General features: G+C 37.9%; 1 protein-coding gene across 1 annotated transcript in view; it reads left to right on the top strand.

Annotated features, from left to right (window-relative positions):
* The window catches only part of ROS1 (ROS proto-oncogene 1, receptor tyrosine kinase), a gene marked incomplete at its 5' end in the record, with an annotated part of 73,188 nt that overhangs the window by 18,270 nt on the left and 37,152 nt on the right, over positions 1 to 17,766 (top strand). The window contains 14 exons of the mRNA XM_082049306.1: positions 15 to 227; positions 969 to 1,079; positions 1,563 to 1,744; positions 2,709 to 2,900; positions 7,085 to 7,185; positions 8,749 to 8,963; positions 9,281 to 9,438; positions 10,043 to 10,205; positions 11,036 to 11,298; positions 12,221 to 12,284; positions 12,921 to 13,123; positions 13,867 to 14,078; positions 14,581 to 14,867; positions 15,800 to 15,976. Of these exons, the coding sequence (XP_081905432.1) occupies positions 15 to 227; positions 969 to 1,079; positions 1,563 to 1,744; positions 2,709 to 2,900; positions 7,085 to 7,185; positions 8,749 to 8,963; positions 9,281 to 9,438; positions 10,043 to 10,205; positions 11,036 to 11,298; positions 12,221 to 12,284; positions 12,921 to 13,123; positions 13,867 to 14,078; positions 14,581 to 14,867; positions 15,800 to 15,976 (2,541 nt within the window). The remainder of the gene's footprint in view (positions 1 to 14; positions 228 to 968; positions 1,080 to 1,562; positions 1,745 to 2,708; positions 2,901 to 7,084; positions 7,186 to 8,748; positions 8,964 to 9,280; positions 9,439 to 10,042; positions 10,206 to 11,035; positions 11,299 to 12,220; positions 12,285 to 12,920; positions 13,124 to 13,866; positions 14,079 to 14,580; positions 14,868 to 15,799; positions 15,977 to 17,766) is intronic.

Raw genomic sequence — 17,766 nt, forward strand, 5'->3', positions numbered from 1 at the left:
TTTCTATCTCATAGGTCTGTCTGCCTGGCAGAACTGGACCTATGATGTGAAAGTGTCACCTCAGCACCCACCTGAGGAGGAATGGATTGTCTCAAACATTAGTGACACAAGGTTTACAATGAAGGATCTGTCCAGCTTCATGACATATGAAGTGGCTGTTAGAGCTGTGTCTCCTGCTGGTGAAGGACCATGGTCGGAGTCATTTAGAGGCACAACTTTAGCAGAGGGTGAGAATCGTTTTGTCATGCAGGAGAAAGGAAGAATGAGTTATGCATACAGCTTTCCATCTGTTGAGGTCCAAGCTTTGGGCAAAGACTGCAAAATGAGAGACACAAAAAGAGTTGGTTTAGAACAATTAAAGAATACAGGATAAGTAAATTTGCTTTTAGTTAAAGTAGCAAGATTTTCAACTACAGTAATGGTATTATATACTATGTATTTCTTATTGCTACTTATATACATTTTTCTAATGCAAATACACTATCAAACACATTATTTGATATGCTATCAAATGAACAGCCATGAGAGGTGTTATTCCTTTCCTGTTTTCTGTAAAGCACTTCCTATGATTAAGTGGTTTGAGCACTGCCTTGAGGATTGATGACAGTTTATGGGAAAGTGCAGGCTCACTGAAAGCTGAAAATCACTGGTTTGAGCATAGATGCTAGGGGAAGTGGATGTGTGCACAACGTCTGAAGTTTGTAGACCTTGTAGACCCACAGTGGTTTTTAGGCATGTAGTAGGGTTCCAAACTGTCTGACTGTTCCAGATCTAAACCTGCTCTGAATCTGAGTTTCTCAAATGATGATGTTTTCACGCCTTTCTTCTTTGTCTGTTATTTCTTAGGGCAGGGGCAGATTTAACTGGGCTTCTGTACCTTTCAAGAAACAGAAACCCTTGGTGTTGGAAATATAAATATTATGCATCAAGTATTGGTGTGTACAACTGCAGTTTTCTTTCTTTATCAGCTGAAGAAGAACCATATATATTGGCAGTGGGGGCTGAAGGGCTCTGGAAGCAGCAGCTGGATAGCTATGGGCCAGGAGAACTCCTCTGTCCTCAAATAAGAAATATTTCAGGTAAAAACTAAACAAACTACATGCTGCTGCTACAGACTTGTTGGCATTTATTAGCTCTCCATAAGTTTCATCAACAGAACTGAAAGACGAGTTTTCACTGCAGCAATCTAGGCTTGAATGCAGTGCAGTGCCGCATCTTTGCTGAGCCAAGCCTTTGTGTTCATCTGCTTTCTTCTACTTTGTGGGTCAAATTAATCCTTAGTGAAACCCTGCTGACATCACCACAGTTACAGCAGAGCTAAAATCAACTCTCTGAGCTAAATAGTTCTGCCTCCAATGTTGTAATATATGTCACACGTTTATAATCATCAGGGCTATATATGTGCATTGTATTCCTGTAAGGAAGTATTTGTCTTCATGTCAACTGAGCATAACTGTTCATTTGTATTGATTTTTCTTTCAAAAAATATGTTTTTTTTTTATTTACATGTTTGTGAAATGCTTTATATATATATTTGTTTTTTGTTTTTTTTTTTCTTCAAGACTTCGACTGGTATAATGACACTCTTTATTGGATTAATTCCATGGGCAAAGTGCAGACCTGGTCACTGAGCAAAAGAGAGGGTACCACTGAGAATACTTATATATCTGACATCAGAAATGCAAGGGTGTTGGCCTTTGATTGGTTGGGTCAGTGCTTGTACTGGGCTGGTAAAGCAAATACGGTAGGTATAGTTGCACTTCTTGAAAGGAAAAAAAAAACGCCTTTAAGTCAGTAAGAAAGACTGTAAAACAGTGTTTGGGAAGATAATCCTTACTTCTTGCAACCTGAGATGCACTTGAGCCTTTGCTATTACAGTGTAGAACAAGGAGGCCTTTTCTGTGTGATTTTCCAGAGCTGTACAAAAGTTTGGGGTAAAATGTTCACTAATATTCACTAATGCAGGATACTGAACTTCAGGGGCAAACCAGGCAAATCAAACATGCTATCAGCAGTTTTGTTGGATTCAGCACTGTAAAAAGAAGTGAAGATAGTGAAAATGGAGGCTGCCAAGTTGATCTCAGTTAAGAAGTAGATGGACTTTATTTTAATCCCTATATATGCAGCAAATTTGACACAATTTGTTTACAGAGAGATTTTCATGACTGGCCTGTGTACTGTGATATTTTGCAGATCACTGCAGATAAAAAATAATTACAATTGCACTTTGTACTCTCTCATATCAGGAACATTGACATGCGAATTATTTAAAAGGTATCTGCCTTCAAAATTGCAGTGCTAATTTATGCAGTGCTGTCAAATTATGCCTTCCATTTCTTGTAAGTGCAAAGTCAGAAGCTGTTTTAAAAACTGGAGCTAGAAGGCCAGATTTCACACTGCCTTGCACCCTCATTTACACTTGTGAATAGTGAATAAGAAGTGGATGAGAAACTCTGTCAGACAGAAGGCTGCCAGAACTGGGAGAGCCAAGGGGAAGAGATATTTCAGCTTTTGCTTTTGTTACTTTCTGGCAAACATTAACTAATAATTTTGCCTTATTCTTCATCCTTATACCTGGAATGCAAAAGGTTAAGCTTTGAAAGCTGAAGGCTTACATAAGCTTTTGCTAAACAGATGTGGAAATGTCACTCAATTGATTATGGCTGATAACTTAGGTGTGATGTTAAAAGCAATTCTTTTGTCCCTAGATCTATAGAAAATCGCTGCTGGGAGGCCATATGGATGTTGTGGCTCATGTTGTGTTCCTAGTGAAGGATCTAGTAGTGGATTCAATAAATGGCTATTTGTACTGGGCCACAATGTATTCAGTGGAGGGTGCAAGACTGAATGGAGAGGAGTATCTTGTGTTACAGGAGCAGCTACAGTTTTCTGGTAAACAGGTGACTGTTTTGTTTTTTTTTTTTCAGTTGGGGATGTGTGGTTAGATCTCTTAAATATAGTCAGTGTTCATGGTTGTCAAGATCACTGTGTTACGACCAGAAAAGTAACATGCTTACAATATTGTTATATCATTTCAAGAACAGGATAAGAATTAATTCTTGTAACAACTGTACCAAAATTCTGGCCTGTAATTCTAAAGTCAGACCATTGCAACAAAATGTGATGTAAAAGATGTCCTTATGGCTGTAATGCTGCTTCTTCCCATACGTGAAAGTTACTTGCTTTTTCTAGTTGTCAGTTCTGGCTTTCCCATCAAAATACAGACCAGGAGCTCCATAGCGTCCTGCCTCTTCTGTGATGTTTCCCACCTCACAGGTCCTGACAAAGCTGATTTGGGGGGCAGACACTTGCTGGGGACACCAGAGTGGCACTTCATGCTGCAGATGTGCTGCTGCAGAGACAGCTTTTGCTCATGCTGATGAAAGAGGGGGCATGGTAACTGGTGCCATGCCTGTGCTTGCTTGCTTGCTTGCTTGCTTGCTTGCTTGCTTGCTTGCTTCCTTCCTTCCTTCCTTCCTTCCTTCCTTCCTTCCTTCCTTCCTTCCTTCCTTCCTTCTTCTTCTCCTCTTCTCCCCTCCTCTTCCCTCCCTCCTCCTCCCCATGTAGCTGGGAGAAGAGTGATGGATGACCCAACTCCCTGATAAGAAAACCCCCTACTGCCACAAAAGGTACTGGAGGACGCTGTGAGTCAGTAGGATGGGGACTGCAGACCCGTTGAAGCACACAAGGTCTGACGAACCTATGAACCTTTCCCAGCCTGTATCCTGAGCAGGTCAGGCCAAGTGACTGTCCCATCTTTTGCAGTGCTTTTACTCTATGGAGTCTCTCTCAAAGAAAAGCTGAATGCTCTCCACCTCAAATCACAGCCAGTGTGGGGTTTTACCCTCTGTCCCAAGTGTTAGACTGCCACAGAAGAGGTTAAGTTAGCTATGTTATTGCTGCAACAGCTTTCTTTAAAACACAGCTCTTGCTAAAGAAGCCTTTAAAAAAATTACCATCTGTCTTACAATTTGTGCTCCGATTTTACCTGAAGACAACCTCTCAATTAAAGACCCTTTCTAAACTTTAGACATCTGTGTTTCTTGGTTACCTTTGTATCATTGCCGAGAACATTTCCAGTTACTTTCCTAAAGGAGAAGAGACTGATGTTTCTCTGATCATTAAAACAAAAGCTGGGCTTGGCTTAGTCTCTGAAAGGCATTTAACATTCGGAAAGGCCAGCCAATCTCACAGATCCCTGTTACATTGATGGGGGCCTTGAGGGCAGAGGGAAAGCTGGTTCTCATGTTTGTAAACCTAACTACAGAAGAACTGAACAACTTTTGTCACATGTCTGTGCTGCAAATGGTCACTGTATTTTCCATGGCTCTTCACGGAAGCTGGCTGGTGTGGACTGTCTTCACGGGAAGAGACATGCTGTCCCAGCTCAACAGCGCACTTACCACATACCTTCTGGTTGATGTGTTGCAAAGCACTGACAATTTGCAGTTTATTCTAAGCAGTGAACATCACCTTCCTTGCCCTTTTCTTCTGTTTCGCTACCTGTTTCTCTGAATTGCCTCATGCTAACCTTAAATTTTCTTGTTCTTGTTTTCAAGAACCTTGGCAGCAATAAGACTGCTTGTCTGTTCCTGTCATTTTTTTTCTGCACCTTTATGTCAGTGATACCAGCCTTCAACCATCCACTTATTCACACCTCCTACAAACAAACGTCTCCTCTCCTGCTTCGATGCTGCCCCTAATCTATGCACTGACTTCCTGAACTCAGCCTCCTGCTGTGATGTGTACAGGAAAAAAGCCAAATCAAAATGTCTAGGTTGAGAAGTGACCAGTTATAGCTGACAGGTGTTTGTTCATTAAAATAAACCTAAAATAAACCCAAAATAAACCTATCAGGAAAAAAAGGGCAGTATAACATTATTTAAAGGTGGAATTACCAAGCTGGTCATTATGTTTTGCACAAATAATAATATGTATCTTCCTTACACAATGGAGTCCTTTATCCCAAAAATAGTACCTCTTACCTCAATATTAAAACACAGATGTAATAGTTAATTTTTGTTATCCAACACTTAGAGCATGTTCTCTGCCTAACTGGTTGTTACTGGTATTTGCTAGCTCTTTTTATAATAAAGAGTTGCTGCTCAGCTTGTCAATACAGAATCTTCATCAGTATATAGCTGTATCTTGTTTTAGCTTGAAATCTGACTTATAAGAATAGAAGTGACTACTTTGTAGATGACAGATTTCCTAAACAAATATGAAGGCAGAGGTTTGAAAGTCTAATTTCTTTGGCTGAAACTAGATCCTTTATGACAATTATTTTATTTTCCAATCAGTTGTTTAGCTTAACTAGTGCGTATTGGCATAGCTTGATTGATTTTGGCAGAGCTACTTTGATTTATTCCAGTTTAGGATCTGGCACAGAATTTCCAAAGCCCTTAGTAAGTCGTTTACACGGTACAATGTGCCTTGGACAGAAGTAATTTATAGGGGAGCAGCAAAGTGTTTTGCATGAAGGAGGAGGCAGGACCCTCTCGGTGTGGCCTCTTAGTGTTTCTGGTCAAGGGGTATTTCAAGAAGCTAAATTTATCTTGCATCTCATGATGTGGAGTTATGTTGCATGATCACAACTACATATCATGTCCAGACATTTATAGCTCTCTTGAAATGAAAAAAGTTTGTCTATTTTTGAAGTGCAACAAAAGGAAGGTGGTAAACTACTACCTAAGTCCTCAATATGAATAGTACCAATATTTCTTTGCCTTTTGTTAACGGGGAGAGAGGGATCAGAAGAAAAAAAGATGGGCACATCTATGGGAAAATGTAATAGTTGCGGAAAATAGTGGGGCAAAGAAAGAGGACCCAAGTGTTTCAAAAAACCAGACAGATCCAGGAAGATGTGATTTGGTGTTGAGCATGAGAGGGTGAGTAGGTAAATGCGATAAAATATATCATGCTTGATTAAATATACACTCAGGCACATACATACTGTAAAATATTTTTAACAGGAAAATCTACAGGAGCAATCATTCAAACCTTGATTTTCTGACACACAATGTCAACAGAAATATGTCAAGATTGTTGTTACATAAGGACCAACAGACAAGTAAGGGATGTGGCATTTGCTTTCCTGTCATCATCTTCTGCAGTTTATTAACGAAAAGTTAAAAAAAAAAAGTCTGCTCCACTTACATCCATAATGGAAATCTAAGCTTATAAAAGAATAACTCCAACTAGTGTTTGGATGAGAAGTTTGAGAGCTGCCAGAAAACACTTTCAGAGAAGCCCCTAACAACTTGTAAGCTGTGCTAATGACTGAACTTGATAATATTTAGCAGACTAATTTGTGGAAGCAAATTCTTTGTTACTCACAGAACAGATTAACAGATATCTGATTTCTATTATTTTTGCATATGGTATTGAATATGTTGTTTACTGCAAGAGCAAGAAAGCTCTATTTTTAAATATGGGATCCTATTAAAAATCAAATCTTGCACCTAGTTTAGATGAAGATGAAATATTGAAGTAAGGAAAAGGAAGATTGTTTAATTTCCCTCCCTGACTCTTATTTAATAATAAAAGATTTACAAAAATGTAAATATTTGAATTTCCTGTTTAACCAAAAACATCAATAAAAATTTTGCACATATATTCCATAAATAATGTAACACATTAAATATTTTATGCATAAAATCCAAACTAAAAAACAAAGACAAAATATATGAAATACTTATTTCAAAAAGTGAGTTTGACTTTCAAACTGGATATCAACCACCTGTTTCTGATACAGAATATTAAAATACAACAGATGCTCTGGAAATTTTTATAGCTAGTTTCAGTAATCTCTTGATACACCATTGTCATAATATCAGAAGTTCTCAGATACTCCAGGGGTGAACACTGCCTAGAAAATGCTGCCTAAAAATCATTGTTTGCTATAACGGGGTGTCTACCCAAGACCAGATTATTTTCTAGTGCTACTTTTCTTTGTGTTAGAATAAAGCTTCACAGTAATGTTATTTTTGCCAATAATATTTTTGCCAAAGAGCTACTCATGATGCTGTCAAGACATCAGAAGAGAAGGCATGTTTAAACTGCTATTTGGACTTGTTTTCCTCAGGTGGTTGGTTTAACTTTGGATCTCACCTATGGTTTTCTCTACTGGCTTGTGCAAGATAGTCTATGCCTAAACCTATACAGAGTTTCTCTTTGCAAAGAAGGGTAAGTAAATGCATAGCAGAAGTAAGAAAGTCTGTATTTTCTAGTTTTTGTGATACTCTTTAAAAACAAATTTCATGCAGTGCTGGGCAGACTCATCATTTCTAATTTTACGATGAACGAAAGAGAGATAATGGTCACACCTGACTGATGGCGAACTACATGTTGGGATGGTTGTTAACATGGTTTTACAGTAAGAGTATGGATGGTATGGATAGTATGGAGTATGAATAGTACAGATGCTTAACTGAACTGAGGTTATGCTCATAAATTCTAAGACTTAGCTTTAGGAAATAATCACCATTTATTTTCTATTTTATCTTGACATTTACAACAGCTGACAGTTTTCAAGTGCCCAGAGCTGTAACTTGCTCATCTTGCATGGAGCTTAGGACTTGAACTGACATCACTTTCTCACCTGAGCAATCAGAACTCAGCAGGCTTTCCTGAACTTGAAATGACTTCATTATTCTTGAAAGGCAAAGTTTTTTTAAAAAAATAATAAACCCATCTTTATAGGTCAGCTTGAATATATGCTAAGACCTCGAGAAAAATGGTAATTTGTTCTTTAAGCACCAAGTGCATGATGAGTGGTGGCTCATGAAACTACATTTTTGCTTCTTTTCATATGGAGAGTATGGAGAGTGCCTTTTTTTCTTTCCCCCAAGCATCAGGTTAAATCTCTTAAACTTAATTGAACAGTATCTGTATTTGCATGTGCTCATGAAGTTGCTGGCTTTGTGTGGAATCACCTGAACTTTCTGATTTTAGACTTGCTATGATTAATGGTAAACATTAAAAGAATCAAAATGTGTTCATTACTTTTAGTAATAACATGTATCTCCATTATGAACCAATTGGCAGCCGTAAATCATTGTTCCTGGCATGCCAGAACAGTGAGATTAGAAATAATCCATTCTAATGGACCTGATAGCCTGTGAAAGCTTTTAAAAATTTGTTTTGGATAGCATGTGTCTAAGAGGAAATACATTTCTGACATGGCAAAATGATGCCTCTTATGCCTTATTTAATCCCTTACCCAGAAGACAAATTGAGACCAAAAAAAGGCCTGTAAATTTTGACATAGAAATAACAAGACAGATTAAATAACCAGTGAGGGTGGTGGAGAAAAATGTTAACAGAGTTGAATAAATAATGGAAGGTTATCAAAGAAACTAGTAGGGTCAGATTAACTGGGAACTTGCTGTAATGAAGCAGAATGAATCTCATGCTGTGAAGTAGACTCCACTGTTTCAGTAGGGCTGATGTTTCAAAATCTTTAATTTTCTACATACATACATCAAAATATTAAGTTGTTTTATAATTGTTTTCTAAGGAGATCAAGGGAATGAAGGCTTTGTTTTGTGGGTGTTCCTGCAATGTGCCATTCTGAAAAGTGTTCTGCTGCAGAGAACTTCATGAAAACTTTTTGAATTATTTTCCTGCCTCCTACATGAGTATTAAAAATTTGAAGGATAAGAATCTTATTAATGTGTCAAACATTGCATAAATTTTGTTCTCTCTACACGTGTTTTCAGTTTGCTAAACTCATACACGTTTTCGCAGTTGTGGTAATGCTATCATCACAGAATTTGTAGCATGGAGTATCTCAGAAGTATCTCAGGTTGCACTGGAGTACTACAGTGGTCGTCTGTTCTGGATTAATAGTCTTCAGTTCATTACAACTCAGGAAGTCAATCAGAGCCTTAGCATTCCCTTCTCACAGCCAGCAGAGTTTGAAGCCTTTACACTTGTTCACACATCACTTAAACCTTTGCCAGGTACATTATTTTCTTTATCTAAACTCCTCAATAAAGGTGTTCGTTGTCACCCCATAATTCCTCATTCTTCAAATTCTTTAGCCATTTGACAAAAGATAATAACAACAACTTATTAATAAATATATCAGACTATTACTGGATAATGTACTGATGGGTATGGCTAAAAAGAAAACATGGTGGTGCTAGTCATGGTTTCTATCTAATGACAGCTTACAGGATTTTCCATAGTACTTTAATATTCTAAGTCAGGTTTGAAAAGTCCACCTATTGCTCATATTCTTTAAATTATTATTATTTCTTCCTCTCTTTGTGGACAGGAAATTTTTCTTTTACACCCAAAGTGATTCCAGATTCAGTGCCAGAGTCTTCCTTCAGGATTGAAGGAAATTCTTCAAGTTTTCACATCACTTGGAGTCCTTCCACAAATGTGGACTGGGGAACCGTCTTTTACTGCACGGGATCAAAAGCTCTACAAGTGAGGATATTCTTGCAATCCCTCCTTATTATCCACATGTGTTTCTGTGTCTGCTTGCTGGTGTATATATTTTAAAATCAAAATACAGTTAATTTCTTCTCCGGCATTTGCAAATCAGTCAAACAATGAAACTAAATAGTAAATATAAAGCAAGTTGTCCTGTTTCTCCAGCGCTGAGGCCGGCACAGGAGGAGCACAGGCTTAGCAGTAGCTCTGGGTGAGCTGCTGGGGTGTGAAGAGTGGGTGAGAAGCTCCCAGTGCTCGAAGTGTGAGAAAGCCTTTCACAGTAAGTCAGAGACAAGAAGTGTCCTCTGAGCTGCCAGTGGGACAGCCTTTGTCTGAATGTGAAATCTAGCCTTCATCCATGCTTAATTTCAGCATGTTCAGCAGTCTGTACTTTAAATCAAAGGGCAGATTGCTAGCAGATTGCTACGCATCACTGCGGTGCCACAGAAGCTGGTGGAAAAAAAATCACTCACAAGAAGAGAAACTTTGTCTTGAATTAGTTGACCAGACTGGTGAGGGAATGTTGGAAAACTGAAGGCCTTTCTGAGAGGGAAATAAATGCTTTGTTTTATTTTTTTCTGTTTTGTTTCATTCACAGTCTTTGGAGGGTGAACGATGGCTCCATCACCATAACCTGAGAGTGCCATCCTACCGAGTTGATGGCCTGGAACCATTTGCACTCTTTGATTTTACTGTCACTCCATACACATACTGGGGCAAGGCATCAACAACATCTGTATTCCTTCGAGCTCCTGAAGGAGGTACCAGAATTTTAAATCCCATTGCTCACCTGTAACAGGTACTGGAAACAGGTCTGTGTCAGCAAGTGAAACCCTGGAGAGAAATGAGGAGGTTCAGGGCTAGTCAGCTGTAGGCAGAGTTGCAAGGACATGTTCTTGAGTATCTTTGGCAATTATCTACTGCACACAGAAATGCCTGCAGCAGCAGCGATAAAATTTGGAACAGAAAGCGCATGACAATATGCACCATGTGCCTATGACTCTGAACAAGAAAGAGAAATTGAGATCCATTACCATGACCATCAAAGGCTGCATGTAATATATTAACCGCTTATTAAGTTTTTACTAGAGGTTATGCACTTTTTACTTCAGTGTTTAATTTTGTACTCATGCAGGTCAAAGTCAAGTCAGCTAAAATATAGTGCTGAGTGACTGGAGCGCTGAGAAAGCTTATGAGCTGCAGCAGATTTTGAAGTGGTGAGGAGAGTGAATACAGTACACTCTATACTGAGAATATTCTTGCAGCTCCATTGTTATCTACAGGACTTGGCTAAATAGGTGTGTCCTAAACTAAGTGCAGGAGTGCATTTTTCTCTTTATACAGCTCTTTTTTGCTAAGCAAGTTAAAATCAAATACCTACACACCAATGAGAAACAGAAAGGAATTACCATTAAGTTTCAGATATTATTATCTAATTTACACCTCACCAATTGCTATCTGCTTCTGCCAGCATTGGAGCTGTAAAGTTCACGCTCAAAACTGAAAGAGTTATTTATGAAGTAGAGCTTGTGTTTTAATAGGAGTACTTCGCTCTGTGTTTTTACCTTTTTTCTTTTTTTCTTTGATACAGTTCCTTCAGCCCCTACGAATCCCAGAATATATGTGTTACGAAACAACCTATATAGAAGTGATGAGAGCGTCCTTGTGGAGTTCAGATGGGACAAGCCCGAAAGGGACAATGGAGTATTAACACAGTTCAGGGTTTACTATCAACTATTGAGTCAGAATGGCACTGCTGACACCTCCACAGAGTGGAACATGAGCAACATCAAACCCACCCTGATGGTCTTTTCTCTCAAGAATGTGTTTTCTAGCCTCACAGTAAGGTTTCAGGTATGAAAAATTACTGAACTTAGCTCATGCTAGATGGTAGATGTTATCAGTGCAGCCTGATGGGTTTGCCCAGGAGATGGTATTGAACTTGGGGCAAGAACTTGTGGTTTTTGCTTATAGAACTGCTGATTCGCTGACTCACCTTTGGATACCTGGCTTAACCTTTCTACATATTGTATTGTTCACTAAATAGGGTGCAAAACAACGCTGCAATATTATACAGGTTTGGTGAGGCCCGAAAGAACATTTTCTAGAGGTCTCTTAAAACCACTGCTAAGAGCTACAAGTTAAACACAGATTCTGCTGAGCTAGTGGAGGGAGATGGGTTATTAAAACAGAGCCACAGAGTGAGATAAATTCCCCTGCTGGAGAAATGCAAGGGCTTGCATGGCTTTCATAAGAAGAGACTTCCACATTAAAGCTTCTCAAGAGGTCATGCTTTCATTTTGATAGAAGGTTTAGAACACACAGATTGTGTGCTTGAAAGACAGGTTAAAAACACAGGAGCACGTAATAGGCAGGGTACTGATGGGAGAGAACACCATGTTGGTTGCAACATCAACCAATAGTGGTAACTACTCCAGCCTGGGGAAGAAGACAAGCCTGTCTGGTGTCCTTTGAGCAATAATTGATAGATGCAGCATAAATTGTCACTCTCTGGACCACTGCTTAAAATTCTCTTCATAGCCATGGTCCAGCCCTGAATGCAGCCTTTAAATTGACCAGCACATCTTTAGGTCAAACAGAGCACATGGATGGGTTCCTAGCTGAGCAGCCAGGGGATCTGTTTGTTGTTGTTGTTTTGTGTGTGTGGTTTTTTTATGTTTTGTTTTGTTTTCCTCATTATCTGTGATTCTACAGACTCCCAGATGCAGTGACTTTTGTTGCTATTTAACACATATAACAATCTTCTGTCCCACAGGTGCAAGCCTTCACCTCTGTGGGTCCAGGACCTTTGTCTGATATAGCTGAGAGGAACTCATCAGGTATGTATGACTTAGATGCCATCTCATGGTTTGTGTCTAATATCTGGTGAAATCTGCAGTATGGGAATTTGGTAATCTGATAAATAGCCTCCGACACTTCGTGTGACCTTTGTTATACCCTACAGTAGACACCATAGAGTTACAGCTTCTGACATGAAATGGTTAACATATTTCTTATCATTAGATTAGATGTCAGGCATTTCAAGCCTTTCCTCAAAATTATGTAAAATTAACTTTTCTAGGCAACCTCAGGAGAGTACGGAACAGCAGGTTTTGATCTGTAACCTGCATATTGCTAGAGATCATAGAATATTTCTAATTGGGCTGTGAAAAGTAACCAGGAGAGCTAGAGACCTAGTAGGGATCATAGACTATTTATACTTTGGTTGTTAAAGATAATTAAGTGAGCAAATCTGCTTTTACTAGGCTTTTAAAAAAACATTTAAAAAACCTCAGGAGTTTATACATGATGACAAGAAGATATCTCATTATTTTATTTATTTGCTGTGACATATGACCAAATATAATTTGTGCAGGGCCATAATTTATTTTTATCTTGTACTTGCTTTCCTTTTGAACGGTTGCTATTGTCTAGATTGGTTTTTTGTAAATTCTGCTGTGCACTTTTCTTTCCAGATCTTTTCCCTGTCCCAACTCTAATAACTGTTTCTGCCAAGAAGATGTTGCTTACTGACATAGACAATAATAATACCATATGGGAACTTTCAGCAAAGGCAAATGTAAAGGACATCTGTTATACTGTTAATGATGACAAAGCGTACTATATTGTAGAAGATTCTCTTTTTCTCCTGGATATAAAGACTACTTCAAAGCTTCAGGTATTCCATTGTTCATTCCCTTTCTTGAGAGAATATAGGAAAATATGTGGCCATTATTGCATTATTTTTTGGTTAATTATGTTTTTGAAAAAATCAAAGCTTCATATTTGAAACAGAAAAAAAGCAGCGTGCTGAACAAAGCACATTTAATGGCAAAATACAGAGGGGAAAACAGAAGTGGAAAGACAATTTTCTTAATGACTGTCAGTTTGTTTGAGATGTAATATGAAATAGATTAGCTGGAAAATTTTCCTTTCTAGCAGTACAATAAAAATACATACAATTTTAAACTAATAACATAACATAACATATTTTTTGTGGTCATCAATAGCTATTAGAATAGACCAGAGTATGCCAGTGGTAAACTTTTTCTATTAAACATGTATGATTTTACTGTCATCTGCTTTGTTGATAAGATATTTCAACAGATATTTAATTTTAAATTAATATTATTAAATACAATATTTTCTGTTTGTCAAATGTAATTGAATTAAACTTGATTTCATTCTAATTTCAAGTACATGGAAGCAATATTGAAGCAACAATTGGTATTTGTGAGATAATAATTTCAATTTGTATAAAAATATTGAAATCTTTACTCCATGGGATCTCTTTATATTTTGACTTCTACTTGTCAAGTAGAAACTATTTCAGAAAAAAATCTAATTTCATAATGTACTAGCATCAGGTGGGAAAATTCTGCTCTCAAGTAGCATTAGTAATGTCTTTATTTTTCTCAAAAGTTTTTCAAAGATGCATATCTTCACAATGCCACAGCCATCACAGTTGACTGGATTGCAAGACATATCTTTGTTGCCCTGAAAACACCATGGAATGAAACTGAAGTGTTTGTTATTGATCTTGAGCTCAAGATAAAATCTCTAAAAGCCTTGAACATACAGTTGGGTAAAAGTAATTCAACTGTAACATCTCTGTTGTCATATCCTTTCTTAAGGTAAGACATATATTACTAGTAACTTTTAAAAGCATATTCTAAACAGGATTTTCATGAAATCATCAACTGTTGGGACCAAAAAGGACCTTTTATAGTATACGAATCTTTGCATCATGTAAATCTCAGAAGCTTCGGGATGTAGTTCTACTTTTATGCTGCTAGTTGAGTTTGGACACATCTAATTTCAAAAGATGTCTGTGTTTGAGTAAAGATTTCAAATGACACTTAAATACTGATAGGTTCTTCTACTTAAGTGATGCAAAGTCAGCACCAGACAAAAATTTTTTACAGTAACTGTTTTATCCAGAATACTAAGTTATTTTGATGTTCCACTCAAAATTATCCTTTAAACACCTGGAATCACGCTGCAAATATGCTACTGTAGTTACCTTGTTTTAAATGTTTGGGAGGTTTGCAAATGTAGTCACTTATAGAACTGCATTTAGGGGAGATTGCTCAGATTGAAGTTTCTCAATTATAAGCAATGCATTTTATTTGATAGCCGCTTGTACTGGATTGAAGAGCTTGATTATGGCAGACGCATGTTTTGTTATGATATTCTGAATAACACCGTGCACCACATTTTGGGATACATATCAGTAGAAGAACAGATGAGGAACTACTGCACCTGTAACGTAGCAGAAGCAGAGCTAGGAAGACCTATGAGTATAGATGTGTCTGACTCCAAGAATCCTCAGCTGCTCTTTGTCAAAGGAGGAGAAGAAATATGGGCCTCAGACATGGATGGTTGCCACTGCTGGAGAATTACCAAAATACCAAGTTTCCAAGGTCTGAGCACTCTGTTATGTTTCTAGGTAGTTTGTGATTCTTGCTGTCTCTTATGTCAAACAATGTTCATTTCAGCAAAATAACATTTATGAAGCACTTTATTTATAAAAATGATTGATCTATAGGCAAGATGGACAAAATGTTCATGTTCTGTGTTTCCAGCTGTGTATCCTGTTGATACAAACTAAGAGGAGGAGCAGTGTGAGGATATTGATGCAAGTATGTATTCTATTAAGATGTAAATCAAAGGGAGACACTACAGCCTCGAATGTTAAATGTCAACAGATTTTACTTATAGTATTAACACATTTTTTTGCTAGGGTTTCATATTAGATACACCTGTTCCAGTTTATATCGATGAAAAGTTACAATACTCTCTTAAATTAGGCCTGAAAGTGGCATTGCAGACTTCAATATGTGGGGAGGGTACTTCATACTGGTAGTGTCTTGTATGACAACTTATCAATGTTGTGCTTCTTGTAATAATAACATTTAATCTTCGTTGCTCAATTTTCAGCTTGATTCTGGAGGAGTGTTGGTAAAGCTGTTCTGTTACCTGAGGAGCTGTCTTAATTGTTCCTGGGAGATGGCAGAGCACTGTGGTTTTCATCTTGGAAAAATGAAGTTTCCATAGGCAACACTTGCTCTTGTGTTTTATTTCTGGTGTTTGTTAATTGTATTGGAGTTCTCATAATTGTGGATAATAAAAATCCTTCCAATCTACACTTGTACACTGAAATAACAAAGTATCTCAGCTTCATGAGACATACTGAAAAATATCAGAAATCTCTTTTCCAGGGGAGGTCTTTGAAGATATGGTATGACCAAGATACTCATAATGACTCACTGTGAATACAAACAACAGTTTGCTCTTGTAAAATTGTTTGCTCAGGGTTTATTCTGAAGCTTAACTGTACAATGTTTTCCTACAGGTAAGAAAATTGGCAGCTTGACTGTAGATAAGAAATTTATATACTGGAGCACTGAAATGGCGGAATACACGGAAATCTGGCTAGCAAATAAAGCAAGCACAAGACACTCTCTTCAGAAGAGAGCAAATCATAAGCTGAAAATCTTAGCGTACAACTCAGCGGCGCAGTTGTATCCAGGTAGAGGAGATCTGGGGTTGTTTTGTAAATGTAACAAATTTATTTCAGAGCACGTATGTAAGTTGCAGACCATGCTATGTGTATTTATATAAAGTGTGCTTTGTGGATTCAGATGCCTTCTACAGGGAAACAACTTGCTATATATGTTTTTAAAAGGATGAATGCAAGGACTGACCTTGTGTTGGATCACATGGAAGGTCATGATGAGGGACATTGCCCGTGTTTCAAAGACTTAGGACGTTAATGCCAAATCATGCCAATTTTCAAAGTTGTGCCAGACCTGGAGATTTAGAAAAGGTGGTGCACTTTAAAACATAGAGAAAGAGCAAACATGTCCACAAAGTGTAGCAAGAGTTTGGTAATTATCCCCGATACAGATTTCTAGTTTTGTTCACAATTATGCAAAGTTAAAACAAATGAACAAACAAAACCCCTGCCCTTCCAAAGACAAATAAGAACTGTGCTTATTAAAATGATTTATAAAGAAGTACCTGAGAGGCAATTAAAGCTCACATTATAGTAAAGCCAGGTTTCACTTAGGATTCCTAATAATTTAAACAAACCGTTGTAGAATGATAATGAAAGAAATAAAAATTAGTTTTAATAGAAAGTTAGGATTCATGGTCCCTCTAGGGATTATCTTTGTAAATGTAGAGGTTTAGAACACCTATTAGCCCAATGAATACATTAAAAATAATTCTTTAACTTCAGTTTTGCACAATAACCTGTCAAATATACAAGACAATATTTTAACAGAATGGACTTTTTGGAATAAAATAACGTCACACTCTTTTGGGCAGCCAGTAGTTGCTCCTGCCTGCAGCTGCCCTGACCAGTGCCCAGGCTATTCTCTCCAGCACTTTGGGCAAGTTTGTTCCCATGAGGTCTGTGTGGGCTTGGTGTTGGTGTAGGAGCCTGGTTTGGAGCCCTGTTCCCAGGGACAGGGGGTCATGCAAGAGCCTCAGGCTTAGCTGATGCAGAAGGGAAAGAACCGAATTTCAGTCCAAAGAGATTATTTCTACCCAGAGATCCCCATAGAGCTTTTCTTATTTACATTGACTGCTACAAATATATTTGGAAAAATACACAGCCTTGGCATTTTGGGGGTGGGGGACACACAATGTTCTGAATTATTCACACAAGTTTGAGATAAATGAACACACTAAAATAAGAAAATAAATTCTTCTTTCAGTACCAAAAGCAAATGGTGTATCTGTGGAAAAGTGATATTTGCAAAGACCAGCTGGTTTGACTGACATGCTTTTTGCTGCTTTAGTGATGTGAGCAAGGAGTACTGCTAGAGTTTCCTTTCTTTCTAACCTATTTAATTGCCATCCAGAGATGTGATGTCAGTTGATCATTTAAAACATCAGAAGTACTCAGTGAAAATTATTGTCCTGTCACAGATTCTGTGAGAGAATGATTTCTCTTCAGGGTTAGGAGGAAGGGGACTGAATATGAGTGAAGGATTTTCTTGTCAGGGTAAACACATTTCTATGGAACAGCCTGACAGAAACTTTGACTCTGAAAATGACTCAATTCTTTATTCCATCTGGGACTTTTCCCGTGGGAGTTATCCTACTCTAAGTAACTAAAAAATTGACAAAGATTCAACTTCACATTTATTTTTGTTAAACAGAATTTGTTATTCCCCTTCCCTTATGTGCATGAACCTGCCTTTTGTAGGGCTGGTGGGGTTGCCCCGAGAGAAAAGATTTCAACAATGAGGTCAGTTGCTCTGGCCTAAGGGCAAACATTGGTCCTTGTACCATCTTCCTCATGCATCTCCT

The sequence above is a fragment of the Streptopelia decaocto genome (genome assembly GCF_964273445.1).
Source record: "Streptopelia decaocto genome assembly, chromosome: 3".
In the NCBI taxonomy this organism is placed as follows: Eukaryota; Metazoa; Chordata; class Aves; order Columbiformes; family Columbidae; genus Streptopelia; species Streptopelia decaocto.